Below are 17,555 nucleotides of genomic sequence, written 5' to 3'. Positions count from 1 at the left end.
ATGCTTCCCGCGGTCTTGATCACACTGCTGGAGGGAGATTCTAGTCGCGCTCACTGGCATGCACAACATCCGAACTTGGATTTGCACATGCAATGAAAGCAGACCATGGAGCATACCATTCCAGTGCGAAAGCAGGTACGTAGAGCACAGAGGAGGCCACTCGGTTCTCAGTGAAGTGGTTGACAGCGTGGATAAAGAAAGAGTTGAGTCTGACGTGCACCCGTCAATCGTCCGATGAGCTTCCAACGACACTTACCAAATCTGTCAAATGGTGCTCTTGGCTCAAGACTCAGAGTCGGGTTGATATCCACATCACTTTGTCTCTCGCGTCGATAACTCCATCTCGTGTACTGTAGTCTAAGACCTGTTACTTGCAAAGTGGTTGCCTCACTGTCTGGTAATAGTATTTTTGTAGAAATTGAATTGTACCACTTGCAGTCCGATTGTCAAGCTGCCATCCGAGTCTCGGTCCTCAGACATGTCAACAGTGCATGATCGGATGGCATTTCCACGTAGGAGTTGTGTCTCAGAAAGTCTGTAATTCATCGGAATATGAAGGTCAGTCTTTCCGGAGATGTACACGGACCTCCGATGCATCATTAGATCCAGGTATCTTGCAGAGATGCCCCAAACATCTTTGCACGTCTTTGACCAAGAAGCACAAGGATGTTTGGGGCACTTCTGCAAGATACTTTGATCCCACTTACCATGTTATTTGCTGTTTCTAGGTATCCCGAGCATGATCTTGAACCCTGTCCTATCCTCCCGTGCAGTTCCCGACGGTATGTCGTCAGATTGCTTTGTCCATGCCAATCACATTTCGGAATGGAAGGGTGAGTCTGACATCATAAGGAGCAACCGAGCAATCAGCAATCACATCTCTGGATCGCGCCTCGGGTAGTCATGACTACTAATTTCTGATTTCTGATCCCCGCCTAACTCTGTTTACTCACCAGATGTCAACGACCCATCAAATTTTGGCTACGATCAGCGGCCATCAGTGTCAGGCCGACCTGAATATATCTTTCATCCCACATTTTTCTTTCACCCACTCACCTTCCTCCCTCTCTCCCTCCAGAACAGGTTTCACTAACCTGACGCCCACTCTTGACATCTCTTGCAGCTCGCATCAAGTCCAGAATGCAGCACTCCAACAATGTGTGGTTTCAAGGTCAGCAAGCCGCAGCGAAACTCGGTGTGGATGGATGCGCGGAGGTTTGTACTGACCTCTCTCACACTGATTAGAGTTCACATCATGCTGACGAAACCCTGCGAGAATAGAAACTGTATGTGGCCATCGACAAGAGGTGCAGCTTGCGACAAGGCATCATTCCTACCACGCATCGCACGGACTGGTGTGTTTTAGCACTATTGTAGAATCCGATTCCATCTGACTGATACTTTTCATGTAGGTGTTTGTGCTTGGATTCCCGAGATTCTTGCATGTGATGAGCATGCTGCAAGTCGCGATCATACCGAGTTGTCGAGAATGTTAGCACGAGAGCAGCATCCGATCAAGATGTCTCAAAAGGGCATGTCTCTATGTTAGTGCCAGAGTCCCCGACTTACATACCTTCTACTCCAGGCATCCTCGCTCGAATCTCGGACCTCAGCGTAGCTACGAGCCTCGCGTGGAACGGACAGGATAACCTCGAGTCCTGCGAGCCCACCGCATTGGGAACAACAGGTTCTCGAAGTGACCGAGTGCGCAGTACGTCGATATTTGCATTAGATGTCTGAGACCGCATCGAGCTCACGTTCATACCTCGAAAATGGGTAAAATGATGCGTCAATTTCTGGAAGCTCAAGCCCAGCGGCGAGCGTGACGCATTCCTCCAGAGAGTGCATCGCTCAGCGCTGTTCCTGCGATTCTCTGGAAGACGGCTCGGTGGCCACGGTCCGGGCAGCGGGGCGGAGCGCCGCAGCCGCCCATCTCGCTCGCCTGGAACGCCGAGGAGAGCATGTCGTGCAGAGCGTGGTCGATGACGACGCCGTGAGTGAGACGGACTCGCAACGGGTATGTAGACCTCTACATTAGATGTCCCAGGCCGCCTCGAGCTCACCTTTCTGTCTCAAAAATAGGTAATGTTTTGTCCCAATATTCCGAGGCTCAAGCCCAGCGGCGAGCGTCCTCCGCTCCTGAAGAGAAAGTATCGTCCTCCCCGCGGTCTTCTGTACGGCGGTGGGACGGCTGCGGTCCGGGGGGCGGCGCGCAGCGCCGGCAGTGCCTTCTCGCTCGAACGCTAAGGAGAGCACGTCGGGCAGAATGTCCTCGACATCATCCATCGGTGATGCGGGTACGTAGGCGTCCGCATTAGATGTCCCAGGCCGCTCGAGCTCACTTCTCTACCTCAAAAATAGGTAAAATTTCGTGTCGATTTTCCGATGTTCAAGCCCAGCGGCGAGCGTCGTCCGCTCCTCAACCGAGTGAATCGTCCTCCTCGCGGTCGTCTGTACGACAGCGGGACGGTTGCAGTCCTGGGAGCGGCGCGAAGCGACGCAAGTCCCTCCTCGCTAGCCTGGAACATCGGGGAGAGCACGCTGCAGAGCGTCCTCGACGTCATCCGTCGGCAATGCGGGTACGTGAACCTACGCATTAGATGTCCGAGGCCGCCTCGAGCTCACCTTTTCGTCTCAAAAATAGGTCATACCTTGGGTCGATTTTCTGAGGTTCAAGCCCAGCGGCGAGCGTCATCCACTCTTCAAGAGAAAGTGTCATTCTCCTCGCGGACCCTTGTACGATAAGGAGACGGCTGCGGTCCGGGGAGCGGCGCGCAGCGCCGCGAGTCCCCATCTCGCTGCCGAGGAGAGCGCGTCGGGCAGGATGTCGAGAGGGGCACGCAGTGGGTACGTGGGCTTTCGCATTAGATGTCGCGGGCCCCGTCGAGCTCACTTTTCCCCCGTGAAAATAGGGGATTTCGCGCGCCGAATTCTTGAGGCCCAAGCCCAGCGGCGAGCGTCACGCGGTGCAGAAGATATTGCACCGACGTCCCCGCCATTCGACGCCTTCGAGCGAAGCGGTTGCATAGCGAAGGCGGCGGCGCGCAGCGCCGCCAGTCTTCATCGTGCTCTCCTCGGACTCCACGGCCTGGGGTTGACATTCTTCGATCGCGGACCGAGGGCAGCGTCGCAAGGCCTCCGTCTCAGTGCCGTACAAGGCCGAACGCGTCTGCACCGTTCACCGCGCGTTTCCAAGGTTGAGGTCCAGCGAAGAGGGGCGCGGAGCGCTCCGCGGTTTCCCGTCCGAGTCGCCTGCGATATTGAGGACGACGCCCTCGTCGTGCTGGCCTCCTCCGGTTCGTTGGTGCACTGTTCGCGGCGTGTCGTGCCGTCGTGGCTAGCATAGACCGTGAGTCTTGCTGCGTGCGCGTTCGTCTCCTGTGTGCGGCGGTTGTCGATGCGCCGTGCCTGCATGATGTCTACGTGAGTGCGGTTTTGCTTTGTTCGGAGTTTGCAATGCGCTCACCTTTGAACGTCGGTGTTTTTAGGCTTGAATTTCCGCGCGTCCGGTGCTGGGCGGACGTCCTCCGCGGATCGTCGCTACTTCCCGCCGAAGGCTTGCGGTCGACGCTGGAGCCTTCTGCTGCGGGAGTGGATGTTGGCCTCCCCCCGGCGTCTCGTCGATGGGACGCAGAGGTCGACTGCGCCCCCCCTCCGCTGTGCAAGCCTGCACCAGGTTCGTCGTTCTGCTGTCTGTCGCGGGTTGCGCGATACCGGTGGGTGTCGTTTCGTCCCTTGTGGTGCGTCCGATGCTGATGGTGTTCGGCTGACCAGGCGTCGATCGTCGCCGAGATCCACGCGGTGAAAGCGTACAACGCCGCCGAGCGCGTTTGAAGTCGGTGCGACGCGCACCTCGCGGGGCACGGCACGCGTCTGTGTGCTTGTCACACGAGCACTCTCGCGGTCGACGCCAGAGTGCCCGCGCGGTGTCGTTGGACGGCGATGCGGTACGTGGACGTTCTACCTCCTCCTCGTGGTGCTGCTGACCGTTCGTGCGCATTTCCAGGCCGTGTCGTCGCCTGGGAGTGTGTTGCAGAGGACGAAACGTGGCGCGTGTGTGGCGGAGGCCCTGTAGAGGCTTCCCTGGGCAGTTGCGGGCCCCGGGCTCGTGATAGCGCGTGTTCTGCGTCCTGTGCATTCGCAATGGGCAGGTTTTGGACGAAATTCCTGGACGCGTTAGGCGGAACGCAAGAGTCAGCGAACGTGACGAAACGACAGCGAGAGAAAATTCACCGGAGGCCAATTTCTCCGCACGCGAGCTGCAGAGTACGACGGGCGCGGTCTCGCGCGATCTCCCGCAGAAGGGATGGTGCGGTGTGGTGCGTCGCGTTACGAGGGGATCACTGACGGAGTTTGTTTGCAGAACTTCGCGCCGTCCTCGCGAGCTCATCTCCTTGGAACGGCGCGCGTCGCGAGAGGGCAACCTCTGCGCGCGGGAGTTGTCGAAACAGAGCGCACGGGCGGTGGCTCAGCGCGGCAAAGGGACGCAGGCTGATCAGCGGGAAGGAAGGATCGGGCGCGAGAGGCGAGGGACGCAGCGAAGAGAGGGACAGGCCGGAGATGGGAGGGAGAGGACGCAGAGAGAGGGAGACGTGGAGCTAGCGTAGACAGAATACATGTCAGACGGCGCGAGACTGAGCAGAGGGACGGCTCTATGCACGAAAGACTCACCGGTCAGAGTGCCCTATGCACGAAAAGACAGCCTATCTCTCGAATTTATGCTGGATGTTTCCTCCGAGCCGTCCGATCCACGGCAGACATCGAGAGACTTTGCAGCCACCGGGGAAGCGGGTCACGTGCTCCCGACCAATGGGGAGGGAGAGGCGGCGTTGAGTTGGTCGTGCCGCAAGCCAATAGCAACGCTCGTCGCCCACCGAATTGCGTCTCATCCCAGGCCAATCAATGGACCCCGTCGATCACCTCTTCCACCCCGGCCCAGCTTATCCGTCCTACCGTCAGTCTTTTCCGCAGAAAACAAACATATCCCCGCACGCTGACCCCCGCCCAGCCCACCAGCCCGTCTACAACTTCTACCCCCACCGTCCCTCGCCCCCGCACTCTCCAGCGCCAGTCCCCCTCTTCCACCAGCAGCCACCCCAGGACTCCCACCAGCGCGACCCAGACCAGCCCGTCGACCAGATACACGACGACCCCCCCATCGACGAGGAGCCCCTCTATGTCAACGCGAAGCAGTATTATCGCATCCTCAAACGGCGCGTCGCCCGCGCCCGCATCGAGGAGTTGCACAGGCTCTCCAAGCAGCGCAAGGTACCCCTCTTCCTCTCCTCATTATTTTTCGCGCCCTCAACTCATCTACGCCAGCCGTACCTCCACGAGTCGCGCCATAAGCATGCCATGCGCCGTCCCCGCGGTCCCGGCGGTCGCTTCCTCACCGCAGAGGAGATAGCCGCACAAAAGAACCTGCAAGCCGATGCGGGGCCTTCCAACTCCACATCCCCGGACGCCGACGATGAGGACGCCATCGACGTCGACCGCGACATTGACAGGGACGTCGACATGTCCGTCGACAGCCCCATCGAGCCCCCTAAACCACCGGTCTTTGATCAGGATCGTCGCGAGCCGCTCAAGCCCCCTTCCTTCCAGCATATCCAGCCTCAGCAGCCGGTGGACGAGAAGGACCGCCCACGCGCAGGTCCCATCTCCCAGCCGTCAATCCAGCCGTCGATACAACCGCGTCCGCAACCCTCGCAAGTGCTTCGCCAGCTACCCCAAACCCAGCCTCCAACGCAGGCGCAGGCGCAAGTGCAGGCGCAGGCGCAAGTACAGGCGCAGGTGCAGATGCGGATGCACCAACAGCTGCAAGCCCAGCAACAGCCACAGGCTCAGCGCCAGTTGCAGCCGCCGCAAATGGCTCGCCAACATTCGCAGGCGCACCTCCAAATGCAGCCTCAGACGCAGACGCAGGCGCAGCAGGTTCCGGCGCATCCTCCACCCCCACAAATGATGCGCCGACCATCTCAGACTCACATCCAGACGCAGCAGCAGCAACAGGTTTCACAGGCACAGCTTCGCTCACCGCAGGGGCAAGTGCGGTCGCCGCTGCAGTCACAACAGCAGCAGACGTACGAGCACCAGCGCCAACATCAGCACCAGCATCCGCATCAGTTGGCGATGTCGCACGGCGCGAGCCCGATCGGGCTACTTAACGTCAACGTCGGATACCAACACTCGGCGCCGGTTTCACCTCTACCCCAGGATCACCAGATGCGCGATCACTCCCGCCAGCTCGGGTCACAGCACACGCAGGTTTCGCCGGTGCAGCAGCAGATGCAGGACTCGTCCTCGCAGACATCGTCCCCGCAGATTTCGCTGCGTGCGCCGTATGCGGCAATGCAGATGCACCATGTCCCACACCCGCACGCGCATGCACGCCACCACCATTCACTGATCGGTCGGGGGGAGCAGCTCTACCACGACGTGGTGCCCGGCAGCGAGTACGGCGGCGGCACATCAGGGAGGCGATAGGACGATATCAAACACATTTAAATTCTGATATATTCGACTCGTCGTCGATGCGGGGACCAGCACTAGACAAGGCTCGGACGAGACACTGGAGACGGATGCGAGCGAGAATGTCGAGGCCGCGATACAGAAGAGGAATGCAGGGCGGAGAGAAAAGAAGTAGAACGCGGGCGCAGGCGCGAGCGCGATCGCAAGGTCAAGACGAGCAGAGTCTGTGCACGCCCCTCCGGCGCCGAAAGTGAACAAATGACACAAATGGATGAGGAACGCTACCTCGAGCAAGGAAGAGATGGAGCAAAGGCGCGCGCGTGCGAGAACGACTGAAGACGATGGTGTACGCCCTGATGGCTCCATACGGACGTGCTGTAGAACGAGCGGCTGGACGGTTTTTGTCCGCTCGGTTGGGCGCGTTCTCACAATGCCAGGCTCGACATTCGGTTCCCCGCACACGGAATTGCACGAGGACATACGACGCGGAGCGAGCTCTGAAGCATGTGAGAGAAGACGAGCTCGCGAACAGTTTGTCGGTCATGCACACGCGGCCCTCGTCCAGTAGAAATGGACTGAACGACCGAGGACGATGGGTCATGACCTGGCGCCCTTCCTCGTCGTGCCCTGGCGTCTCAACGCCGAGTGTTTCGCACTACAGGTTGTGCAGGCATTGAAGTGACATTCCCGCGGAGAATTCTCTGACGCACAATGCCTTCGTCTTGCGTGAACACTTCCAGCGTGTCGTCTTGCTCCGCCCATGCAGTCCTCCCTGCTGCAGGGCTCGCAGCCGCGCTCGCATTGCAGCATCGGAACGCCGCCCAGGTACGCCGTGTTATTCTTTCCATCTTGCACTCGGCGGATGAGAGAGGGCGACGCCGCCAGGCGAGCAGATCACAGTCCGCGAGCTCGCAGGGATTCGTTCCCACTGTAGCGTCTGCGCTCGATGCCCAAGCACACTCGGTGCCGCTGCGTCTCTGCATGACGCGGGCGGTACAGTAGAGTAAACTATGTAGGAGCAAAATATATTTCTTTGTTTCGAACTCGCGGGTTCATCTCACGTCGATCTTGTCATACTGAGGGCTCGTCCGATGCACTTCGTCTCGTCCAGCTTGTGATGGCATGAAATCGAGTCGAGCTGTGTCGCCCGAATTCAAGGTAAGCAAAGAAGCAACAAGCGGCCTGCACGCAGGCTTACCTGTGTCGCGAGTACCAGAACTCAGAAGGCATCCGTGCTGATGTGCAGGACAGTCAGTGGGGCACAGATCGGACTCACCAGTGCGGGGAAGACGCACTCGATCGGCTATCTCGTCGATCGAATCGTAAGCTCGCCGCAATGCATTCTCAAGTGCTTCGCAGCGTCGTGCTAGCACGCAATGAGAGCACGGTTGCACTCAAGTATGTACAGGGACCATAGACAACAAATATATTTTGTTTCCTGTGCAACACAGACAAGTCAGCAGCCCTTCAAGACTTTTGGACAATGTGGGGTGCTCACCAAGATTGCCTATAGACTGTGTCAGGTTGTGCCACAGATCCAGAGAAACTCAGATGGTGTCAGTCTTCCGCCGAGCGGAGATGCAACCCGAAGAAAATAAATCTATTTCATCCTGCATATGGACATGTTAGAATCACCCGAACAAATGCAAGGGACGAGACAACTCACAAATTGCATATATTTACAACGTCGGACGACTCATCGGTGCTGGCTGTCAATCACAATCCCCCGATCGTCTAGTATGTAAGACAGACGGTGCGAGGTGCACGCAAGCGGTGGAACACTTCTCCGCCTCCTCGCGTTCTCGGTCCTTGGAAATCTGAAGCATCTGAGTGCTGTCAGTGGACAGATGGACTCGGGAAAAATACCCTGAGAGCGACAGCGAACGATGAACAAGCCTCTCGGGTAGAGACCAGGCTCGAATGCCATAGAGTGGCGATCAGAGGCAGTTTATCATTCATCAGCAGAGAGCAAAGGAGGGGAGACTAACGTACTCCTCAGTGCGGCATGTGCATTTGCAGCATCGGGGCGAAGCATGGCGGCCAGGAGATGATGAGCGCGACAGACGTTGTCGAGAATCAGTTGGCTGGGTGTGAGGAAGTAGGGAGAAAGGGGAGGATCGCTGGATGATGTCGAACATAGAGGAAATTCCAGTATTTAAGTCGCAGCCAGTGGTCCGTGCGCACGTATCCCCGAGTTTCCATGTCGTCTGAGTGAAAAAAATCGTCGGATCAAGTCACCTGGATACACGACGTGCGTGAGTAACCGGCCCTGATCGCATGACTCACCCGCTTCACCTCAAATTCCACCGACTCGCCGCCAACCCTGTCCAGCCCCTTCGCAACAGTCCCCGAATCTTCTGAACGTATGCTTCAAATAAATTTGCTGCACTTGTTGCCATAGCCGAGAGCCCCGTGATGTCGTAACAGTTCCGCGCCCGCGTGCAGCTTGAGCGGCGAAGTTTGCCGACCTGGTTTCAAATTGAATTCTTGCTCACCGCTCAATCTCGCATACCGGCTGGTTATACCGCCAATTTCTTCAATTTGCAGTGCCCTCTGAGCATGCAGAGGTCGACAATGAGTGTGTGGACGGACGAGGACCAGGGAGAGCTCACCAGGGTGAAGAAAGCATAAGAGATGTTCGAACTCACTCCAAACCCAAGGCAGAAGCGCCCCAACGAAGGCTCATAGCCTCGTGTCCGTCCTCTAATGTTTACCGGGTCCAGGCTGGACATCTTCAGAGATCTGCCGCGGACGCCGTTGATGCAATCCCGCTGTATCCAAGATTCCGGGTGGCCGATCTTGAGTTCCTTGCAATCTACGCGAATGAGTGCGAACGGAACAGTTCCAGGACAACAATCCATCCACTCTTTGCTCATTTGTTTGTGCATGAATTACTGCCCGCATTCTCCATGTACATATTAGATAGATAGGTAGATAGTTTCTCAACTTACCAGAGCACGCAGCATCTGGGTATTGGTAGACTGGCGGTACTACAGGCAAGGGAAGTGTCAGTGATTTTGGAATGTTAGCCTCTGCAACTTACACCGAGTGTCGATGTCCGACCCGGAAGAGTCTTCTGATGACTGAAGCATTTGCAATGCATGGCATGCATGCCCGTCCGGTGATCAAATGCCGTCGTCAGCACATAACCATCTAGCTTCCGAGCGGAGCCGAAGTGCTCCATTCATCTCACTGCAAGAGGAGTGTGCTCGGGCCGCAACTGTGAATGTAGACACAGATCCCGCACCTCTCACCTGGTGAATCCACGGGAGTGCAGCACATCCGCAAACGATGTCAGTGCATATGGTACATGTAGGAAATTCAGTACAAGTACATTCATTTGTTGTATACAGAACTGCGAAAGCATTTAGCTTGGAAGATGAACGTTAACATTGATGAGCTCAGAGGTGAGTACTCCACTGGAGTTCTACGTTCGCATTTTCGGTCCGACCTGTTGCGCGAAACCTTCCATGCTACAATCGTTCTGATCATCCTGTCCAGGGAACATCCTCGTACACATGCATGTTTGTGCAATGCTTCCCGCGGTCTTGATCACACTGCTGGAGGGAGATTCTAGTCGCGCTCACTGGCATGCACAACATCCGAACTTGGATTTGCACATGCAATGAAAGCAGACCATGGAGCATACCATTCCAGTGCGAAAGCAGGTATGTAGAGCACAGAGGAGGCCACTCGGTTCTCAGTGAAGTGGTTGACAGCGTGGATAAAGAAAGAGTTGAGTCTGACGTGCACCCGTGAATCGTCCGATGAGCTTCCAACGACACTTACCAAATCTGTCAAATGGTGCTCTTGGCTCAAGACTCAGAGTCGGGTTGATATCCACATCACTTTGTCTCTCGCGTCGATAACTCCATCTCGTGTACTGTAGTCTAAGACCTGTTACTTGCAAAGTGGTTGCCTCACTGTCTGGTAATAGTATTTTTGTAGAAATTGAATTGTACCACTTGCAGTCCGATTGTCAAGCTGCCATCCGAGTCTCGGTCCTCAGACATGTCAACAGTGCATGATCGGATGGCATTTCCACGTAGGAGTTGTGTCTCAGAAAGTCTGTAATTCATCGGAATATGAAGGTCAGTCTTTCCGGAGATGTACACGGACCTCCGATGCATCATTAGATCCAGGTATCTTGCAGAGATGCCCCAAACATCTTTGCACGTCTTTGACCAAGAAGCACAAGGACGTTTGGGGCACTTCTGCAAGATACTTTGATCCCACTTACCATGTTATTTGCTGTTTCTAGGTATCCCGAGCATGATCTTGAAGCCCTGTCCTATCCTCCCATGCAGTTCCCCAGCAGGTATGTCGTCAGATTGCTTTGTTCATGCCAATCACATTTCGGAATGGAAGGGTGAGTCTGACATCATAAGGAGCAACCGAGCAATCAGCAATCACATCTCTGGATCGCGCCTCGGGTAGTCATGACTACTAATTTCTGATTTCTGATCCCCGCCTAACTCTGTTTACTCACCAGATGTCAACGACCCATCAAATTTCGGCTACGATCAGCGGCCATCAGTGTCAGGCCGACCTGAATATATCTTTCATCCCACATTTTTCTTTCACCCACTCACCTTCCTCCCTCTCTCCCTCCAGAACAGGTTTCACTAACCTGACGCCCACTCTTGACATCTCTCGCTGCTCGCATCAAGTCCAGAATGCAGCACTCCAACAATGTGTGGTTTCAAGGTCAGCAAGCCGCAGCGAAACTCGGTGTGGAAGGATGCGCGGAGGTTTGTACTGAGCTCTCTCACACTGATTAGAGCTCACATCATGCTGACGAAACCCTGCGAGAATAGAAACTGTATGTGGCCATCGACAAGAGGTGCAGCTTGCGACAAGGCATCATTCCTACCACACATCAAACGGACTAGTATGTTTTAGCATTATTGTAGAATCCGATTTCATCTGACGGATCCTTTTTATGTAGGTCTTCATACTTGGATTCCCGAGATTCATGCACTGCAATGAGCATGCTGCAAGTCGCGATCATACCGAGTTGTCGAGAATGTAGCACGAGAGCAGCATCCGACCAATATATCTCAAAAAGGCATGTCTTAATGTTAGTGCCAGAGTCCCTGACTTACATATGTTGTTTTCCAGGCATCCTCGCTCGAATCTCGGACCTCAGCGTAGCTGCGAGCCTCGCATGCAATGCAGAGGATGTTCTCGAGTCCTGCGAGCCTACCGCATCGAGAACAATAGGTTCTCAGTGTGATTTAGTATCGAGTACGTCGATATTTGCATTAGATATCTGAGGCGGTGTCGAGCTCACGTTCGTACCTCGAAAATAGGCAAATTGATGCGTCAATTTGCCGAGGCTCAAGCCCAGCGGCGAGCGTGCCGCATTCCTCAAGAGAGTGCATCGCTGTGCCTGCGATTCTCTGCAAGACGGCTCGGTGGCCACGGTCCGGGCAGCGGGGCGGAGCGCCGCAGCCGCCCATCTCGCTCGCCTGGAATGCCGAGGAGAGCATGTCGGGTAGAGCGTGGTCGACGACGACGCTGTGAGCGAGACGGACTCGCAACGGGTATGTAGGCCTTTAGATTAGATGTCCCAGGCCGCCTCGAGCTCACCTTTCTGTCTCAAAAATAGGTAATGTTTTGTCTCAATATTCTGAGGCTCAAGCCCAGCGGCGAGCGTCCTCCGCTCCTGAAGAGAAAGTATCGTCCTCCCCGCTGTCTTCTGTATGGCGGTGGGACGGCTGCGGTCCGGGGGGCGGCGCGCAGCGCCGGCAGTGCCTTCTCGCTCGAACGCTAAGGAGAGCACGTCGGGCAGAATGTCCTCGACGTCATCCATCGGTGATGCGGGTACGTAGGCGTCCGCGTTAGATGTCCCAGGCCGCTCGAGCTGACCTCTCTACCTCAAAAACAGGTAATATTTCGTGTCGATTTTCCGAAGTTCAAGCCCAGCGGCGAGCGTCGTCCACTCCTCAACCGAGTGAATCGTCCTCCTCGCCGTCGTCTGTACGACAACGAGACGGCTGCGGTGCGGGGAGCGGCGCGCAGCGCCGCCAGTCCCTCCTCGCTAGCCTGGAACACCGGGGAGAGCACGTCGCAGAGCGTCTTTGACGTCATCCGTCAGCGATATAGGTACGTGAACCTCCGCGTTAGATGTCCCAGGCCGCCTCGAGCTCACCTTTTCGTCTCAAAAATAGGTCATATCTTGCGTCGATTTTCTGAGGTTCAAGCCCAGCGGCGAGCGTCATCCACTCTTCAAGAGAAAGTGTCATTCTCCTCGCGGACCCTTGTACGATAAGGAGACGGCTGCGGTCCGGGGAGCGGCGCGCAGCGCCGCGAGTCCCCCTCTCACTCGCCGAAGAGAGCGCGTCCGGCAGGATGTCGAGAGGGGGCACGCAGCGGGTACGTGGGCTTTCGCATTAGATGTCGCGGGCCCCGTGGAGCTCACTTTCCCTCCGTGAAATTAGGGGATTTGGAGCGCCGAATTCTCGAGGCCCAAGCCCAGCGGCGAGCGTCACGCGGTGCAGAAGATATTGCACCGACGTCCCCGCCATTCGACGCCTTCGAGCGAAGCGGTTGCGTAGCGAGGGCGGCGGCGCGCAGCGCCGCCAGTCCCGATCGTGCTCTCCTCCCACTCCACCACTTGCCAGTCGGTCTGTGGGTTGGCAGTCTTCGATCGCGGGCTGAGGGCAGCGTCGCAAGGCCTCTGTCTCAGTGCCGTACGAGACTGAACGCGTCCACGCCGCTCACCGCGTGTTTCCAACGTTGAGGTCCAGAGAAGAGGGGCGCGCAGCGCCCCGCGGTTTCCCGTCCGAGTCGCCTGCGGCATTGAGGACGACGTTCTTCTCGTGCTGGCGCGCTCCCACTCGTTGGTGGAACGTTCGAGGTGCGCGTCGTGCCGTCGTGGCTCGCATAGACCGTGAGTCTTGCTGCTTCACCCTTAGAGCTGTCCCGCTGAGTCCTGACCAGGCCTCGATCTTCCACGATTACGCCGTGGATTGGGACGTCGCGCGTGCGCGTTCGTCTCCCGTGTGCGGCGGTTGTCGATGCACCGTGCCTGCATGATTTCTACGTGAGTGCGGTTTTGCTTTGTTCAGTGTTTGCAATGCACTCACCTTTGAATTTCGGCGTTTTTAGGCTTGAATATCCGTGCGTCCGGTGCTGGGCCGGCGTCCTTCGCGGATCGTCGCTACGTACCCCCGAAGGCTTGCGGTCAACACTGGAGCCTTCTGCTGCGTGAGTGGATGTTGGCCTCCCCCCGGCGTCTCGTCGATGGGACGCAGAGGTCGACTGCGCCCCCCCTCCGCTGTGCAAGGCTGCACCAGGTTCGTCGTTCTGCTGTCTGTCGCGGGTTGCGCGATACCGGTGGGTGTCGTTTCGTCCCTTGTGGTGCGTCCGATGCTGATGGTGTTCGGCTGACCAGGCGTCGATCGTCGCCGAGATCCACGCGGTGAAAGCGTACAACGCGGCCGAGCGCGTTTGAAGTCGGTGCGATGGGCACCTCGCGAGGCACGGAACGCGTTTGTGTGCTCGTCACACGAGCACTCTCGCGGTCGACGCCAGAATGCGCGCGCGCGGTGTCGTTGGACGGCGATGTGGTACGTGCGTGTTCTGCACACTGTTCTTGCTGCTGCTAATCGTTCGCACGCGTTTCCAGGCCGTGTCGTCGCCTCTGAGTGCGCTGCAGAGAACGAAACGTGGGGCGTGTGTGGTGGAGGCCTTGTTGAGGCTTGCCTGTGCTGTTGCGGGCCCCGGGCTCCTCATCGGCCGCATTCTGCGTCCTCCGCATTCGCAATGGGCAGGCTTTCTGGACGCGTGAGGCGGAACGCAAGTGTCAGCAAACGCAACGCACGTCAACCTCGAATTAGGAAGACTCACCGGAGATCGACTGTCAAGCACGCGAGCTGCAAAGTACGATGGGCGCGGTCTCGCGCGATCTCCCGCAGAAGGGATGGTGCGGTGTGGTGCGTCGCGTTACGAGGGGATCACTGACGGAGTTTTTTTCGCAGAACTTCGCGCCGTCCTCGCGAGCTCATCTCCTTGGAACGGCACGCCTCGGTCGAGTGCACGAGAAGCCATCCTCTGCGCGCGAGAGTTGTCGAAACAGAGCGTACGGGCGGCGGCTTAGCGCGGCAAAGGGGAGCTGACCGGTGGGAAGGAAGGACCGGGCGCGAGAGGCGAGGGACGCAGGACTGGAGGAACAGGCTGAGGATGAGAGGGAGACGTGGAGCTAGCGTAGACAGAACACATGTCAGACGGCGCGAGATCGAGCGCGCGCGAGAGACTCAGCAGAGCTCGGACGGCTCTATGCACGAAAGACTCACCCACCAGAGTGCCCTATGCACGAAAAGACAGCCTATCTCTCGAATTTATGCTGGATGTTTCCTCCGAGCCATCCGATGCAGGCCAGAGATCACCAGAGACTTTGCAGCCACCGGGGAAGCGGGTCACGTGCTCCCGACCAATGGGGAGGGAGAGGCGGCGTTGAGTTGGTCGTGCCGCAAGCCAATAGCAACGCTCGTCGCCCACCGAATTGCGTCTCATCCCAGGCCAATCAATGGACCCCGTCGATCACCTCTTCCACCCCGGCCCAGCTTATCCGTCCTACCGTCAGTCTTTTCCGCAGAAAACAAACATATCCCCGCACGCTGACCCCCGCCCAGCCCACCAGCCCGTCTACAACTTCTACCCCCACCGTCCCTCGCCCCCGCACTCTCCAGCGCCAGTCCCCCTCTTCCACCAGCAGCCACCCCAGGACTCCCACCAGCGCGACCCAGACCAGCCCGTCGACCAGATACACGACGACCCCCCCATCGACGAGGAGCCCCTCTATGTCAACGCGAAGCAGTATTATCGCATTCTCAAACGGCGCGTCGCCCGCGCCCGCATCGAGGAGCTGCACAGGCTCTCCAAGCAGCGCAAGGTACCCCTCTTCCTCTCCTCATTATTTTTCGCGCCCTCAACTCATCTACGCCAGCCGTACCTCCACGAGTCGCGCCATAAGCATGCCATGCGCCGTCCCCGCGGCCCCGGCGGCCGCTTCCTCACCGCAGAGGAGATAGCCGCACAAAAGAACCTGCAAGCCGATGCGGGGCCTTCCAACTCCACATCCCCGGACGCCGACGATGAGGACGCCATCGACGTCGACCGCGACATTGACAGGGACGTCGACATGTCCGTCGACAGCCCCATCGAGCCCCCTAAGCCGCCGACGTTCCAAATCCAGCAGCTCGAGGAGCAGCGCGTCCAGCCGAAGCTGCAGGCACTCGAGGAGCAGGATCATAGCGAGAAGCCGCGCCCTCCGCCAGCCTCGCAGCCATCTATTCAACCATCTATACAGCCGCGTCCGCAACGTCCGCGCCAGCCGTCCCCGTCTTACATACAGCCGCAGGCCCAGATGCAGGCGCAGCAACAGCTTCAAGCGCAGTCACAGATGCAGGCGCAACACCAATTACAAGCGCATGCGCAGATGCGCGTGCAGCACCCAATACAGCCTCAGGCTCCGCAGATGATTCGGCAGCACTCGCAGACCCGTATTCAGATGCAGCCTCAGACACAAATGCAACCACCAGCGTCGGCGCATTCACAGACCCAGCAGACGATTCGCCGGCCGTCTCTGACTCTCCAGCAGCAGCAGCAGCAGTTACCACAGCATTCCCCCCTCGTGCACTCGCAAGCGCAGCTTCAGCCGCAACAGCAACAACAATCGCAGCCGATGCGCTCACCCACATACGAGCATCCGCACCAACACCAGCACATGGGGATGTTGCACGGCACCAGCCCAACGAACCTCATGAACGTCAACGCCAACGTTGGCTACCACCATCCGCTTTCGCCTGCGCCAGTCTCGCCGGTTCCCCAAGATGGACATCGTGCGCACGAGCACTCGCGTCACCTCGGATCTCACCTTCAGCAGGTGTCGTCGGTTCAGCAGATGCAGGACTCGCCCTCGCAGACGACATCGCCACAGATGACGTCCCCGCAGATCTCACTGCGCGCGCCGTATGCGGCAATGCAGATGCACCATGTTCCGCACCCGCATGCTCACGCACGCCATCATCATTCACTCGTTGGTCGGGGGGAGCAAGTTTACCATGACGTGCCCGGCAGCGAGTATAGCGGCGGCGCATCGGGGAGGCGATAGGACGGTATCAAACACATTTAAACCTTCATATGTTCGACTCGTTGTCGATGCGGGGATCAGCACTAGACAAGGCTCGGACGAGACACTGGAGACGGACGCGAGCGAAAACGTCGAGGCCGCAATACAGAAGAGGAATGCAGGGCGGAGAGAAAGGAGGTCGAACGAGGGCGCGATCGCAAGGTCGAGACGTCAAGACGAGTAGAGTCCGCACACGCCCCTCCGGCGCGAAAAATGCATGAGCGACGCCAATGGACGAGGAACGCTACCTCGAGCAACGAAGAGATGGACCAAACGCACGGGCGAGAATGAGTGAGGATGACGGTGGAAGCCCTGATGCTGCGATACGGACGTGCTGCAGAATGAGCAGCTGGACGGTTTTTGTGTGCTCGGTTGGGCACGTTCTCACAATGCCAGGCTCGACAGTCGGTTCCCCGCACACGGAAATGCACGAGGACATACGACGCGGAGTGAGCTCTTAAGCATGCGAGAGAAGACGAGCTCGCGAACAGTTTGTCGGTCATGCACACGCGGCCCTCATCCAGTAACAATGGATTGAACGACCGAGGACGATGGGTCATGACCTGGCGCCCTTCCTCGTCGTGCCCTGGCGTCTCAACGCCGAGTGTTTCGCACTACAGGTTGTGCAGGCATTGAAGTGACATTCCCGCGGAGAATTCTCTGACGCCCAATGCCTTCGTCTTGCGTGAACACTTCCAGCGTGTCGTCTTGCTCCGCCCATGCAGTCCTCCCTGCTGCAGGGCTCGCAGCCGCGCTCGCATTGCAGCATCGGAACGCCGCCCAGGTACGCCGTGTTATTCTTTCCATCTTGCACTCGGCGGATGAGAGAGGGCGACGCCGCCAGGCGAGCAGATCACAGTCCGCGAGCTCGCAGGGATTCGTTCCCACTGTAGCGTCTGCGCTCGATGCCCAAGCACACTCGGTGCCGTTGCGTCTCTGCATGACG

At 57.8% G+C, this 17,555-nt stretch overlaps 6 protein-coding genes across 6 annotated transcripts; 5 read left to right on the top strand and 1 right to left on the bottom strand.

Moving 5' to 3' along the window:
* Window positions 1-2,034: 2,034 nt before the first annotated feature.
* SCP_0309830 (hypothetical protein) lies at window positions 2,035-2,286 on the bottom strand (the record flags this gene model as incomplete). Its single annotated transcript, XM_027756368.1, has 1 exon — window positions 2,035-2,286. One exon carries the CDS (start codon window positions 2,284-2,286, stop codon window positions 2,035-2,037), a length of 252 nt encoding a protein of 83 aa, XP_027612169.1.
* Window positions 2,287-2,385: 99 nt separating this feature from the next.
* Window positions 2,386-4,075, top strand: SCP_0309820 (hypothetical protein; the record flags this gene model as incomplete). Its single annotated transcript, XM_027756367.1, has 6 exons — window positions 2,386-2,583; window positions 2,645-2,843; window positions 2,913-3,296; window positions 3,489-3,716; window positions 3,775-3,947; window positions 4,007-4,075. The coding sequence occupies 6 exons, from the start codon at window positions 2,386-2,388 to the stop codon at window positions 4,073-4,075; spliced, it is 1,251 nt and encodes a 416-aa protein (XP_027612168.1).
* Window positions 4,076-4,902: 827 nt separating this feature from the next.
* On the top strand, window positions 4,903-6,486 carry SCP_0309810 (hypothetical protein; the record flags this gene model as incomplete). Its single annotated transcript, XM_027756366.1, has 3 exons — window positions 4,903-4,954; window positions 5,009-5,268; window positions 5,323-6,486. The coding sequence occupies 3 exons, from the start codon at window positions 4,903-4,905 to the stop codon at window positions 6,484-6,486; spliced, it is 1,476 nt and encodes a 491-aa protein (XP_027612167.1).
* Window positions 6,487-12,291: 5,805 nt separating this feature from the next.
* SCP_0309800 (hypothetical protein) lies at window positions 12,292-13,930 on the top strand (the record flags this gene model as incomplete). The annotated part of the gene is made up of 9 exons (XM_027756365.1): window positions 12,292-12,297; window positions 12,362-12,579; window positions 12,671-12,849; window positions 12,915-13,096; window positions 13,150-13,366; window positions 13,417-13,519; window positions 13,585-13,683; window positions 13,731-13,812; window positions 13,871-13,930. The coding sequence occupies 9 exons, from the start codon at window positions 12,292-12,294 to the stop codon at window positions 13,928-13,930; spliced, it is 1,146 nt and encodes a 381-aa protein (XP_027612166.1).
* A 10-nt stretch (window positions 13,931-13,940) lies between these two features.
* Window positions 13,941-14,266, top strand: SCP_0309790 (hypothetical protein; the record flags this gene model as incomplete). The annotated part of the gene is made up of 2 exons (XM_027756364.1): window positions 13,941-14,045; window positions 14,105-14,266. 2 exons carry the CDS (start codon window positions 13,941-13,943, stop codon window positions 14,264-14,266), a joined length of 267 nt encoding a protein of 88 aa, XP_027612165.1.
* Window positions 14,267-15,004: 738 nt separating this feature from the next.
* Window positions 15,005-16,591, top strand: SCP_0309780 (hypothetical protein; the record flags this gene model as incomplete). Its single annotated transcript, XM_027756363.1, has 2 exons — window positions 15,005-15,370; window positions 15,425-16,591. 2 exons carry the CDS (start codon window positions 15,005-15,007, stop codon window positions 16,589-16,591), a joined length of 1,533 nt encoding a protein of 510 aa, XP_027612164.1.
* Window positions 16,592-17,555: the final 964 nt, after the last annotated feature.

This window comes from Sparassis crispa (genome assembly GCF_003851025.1).
Source record: "Sparassis crispa DNA, contig_000002F, whole genome shotgun sequence".
Classification (NCBI taxonomy): domain Eukaryota; kingdom Fungi; phylum Basidiomycota; class Agaricomycetes; order Polyporales; family Sparassidaceae; genus Sparassis; species Sparassis crispa.
This window is presented reverse-complemented; position numbering and strand designations above follow the sequence as displayed.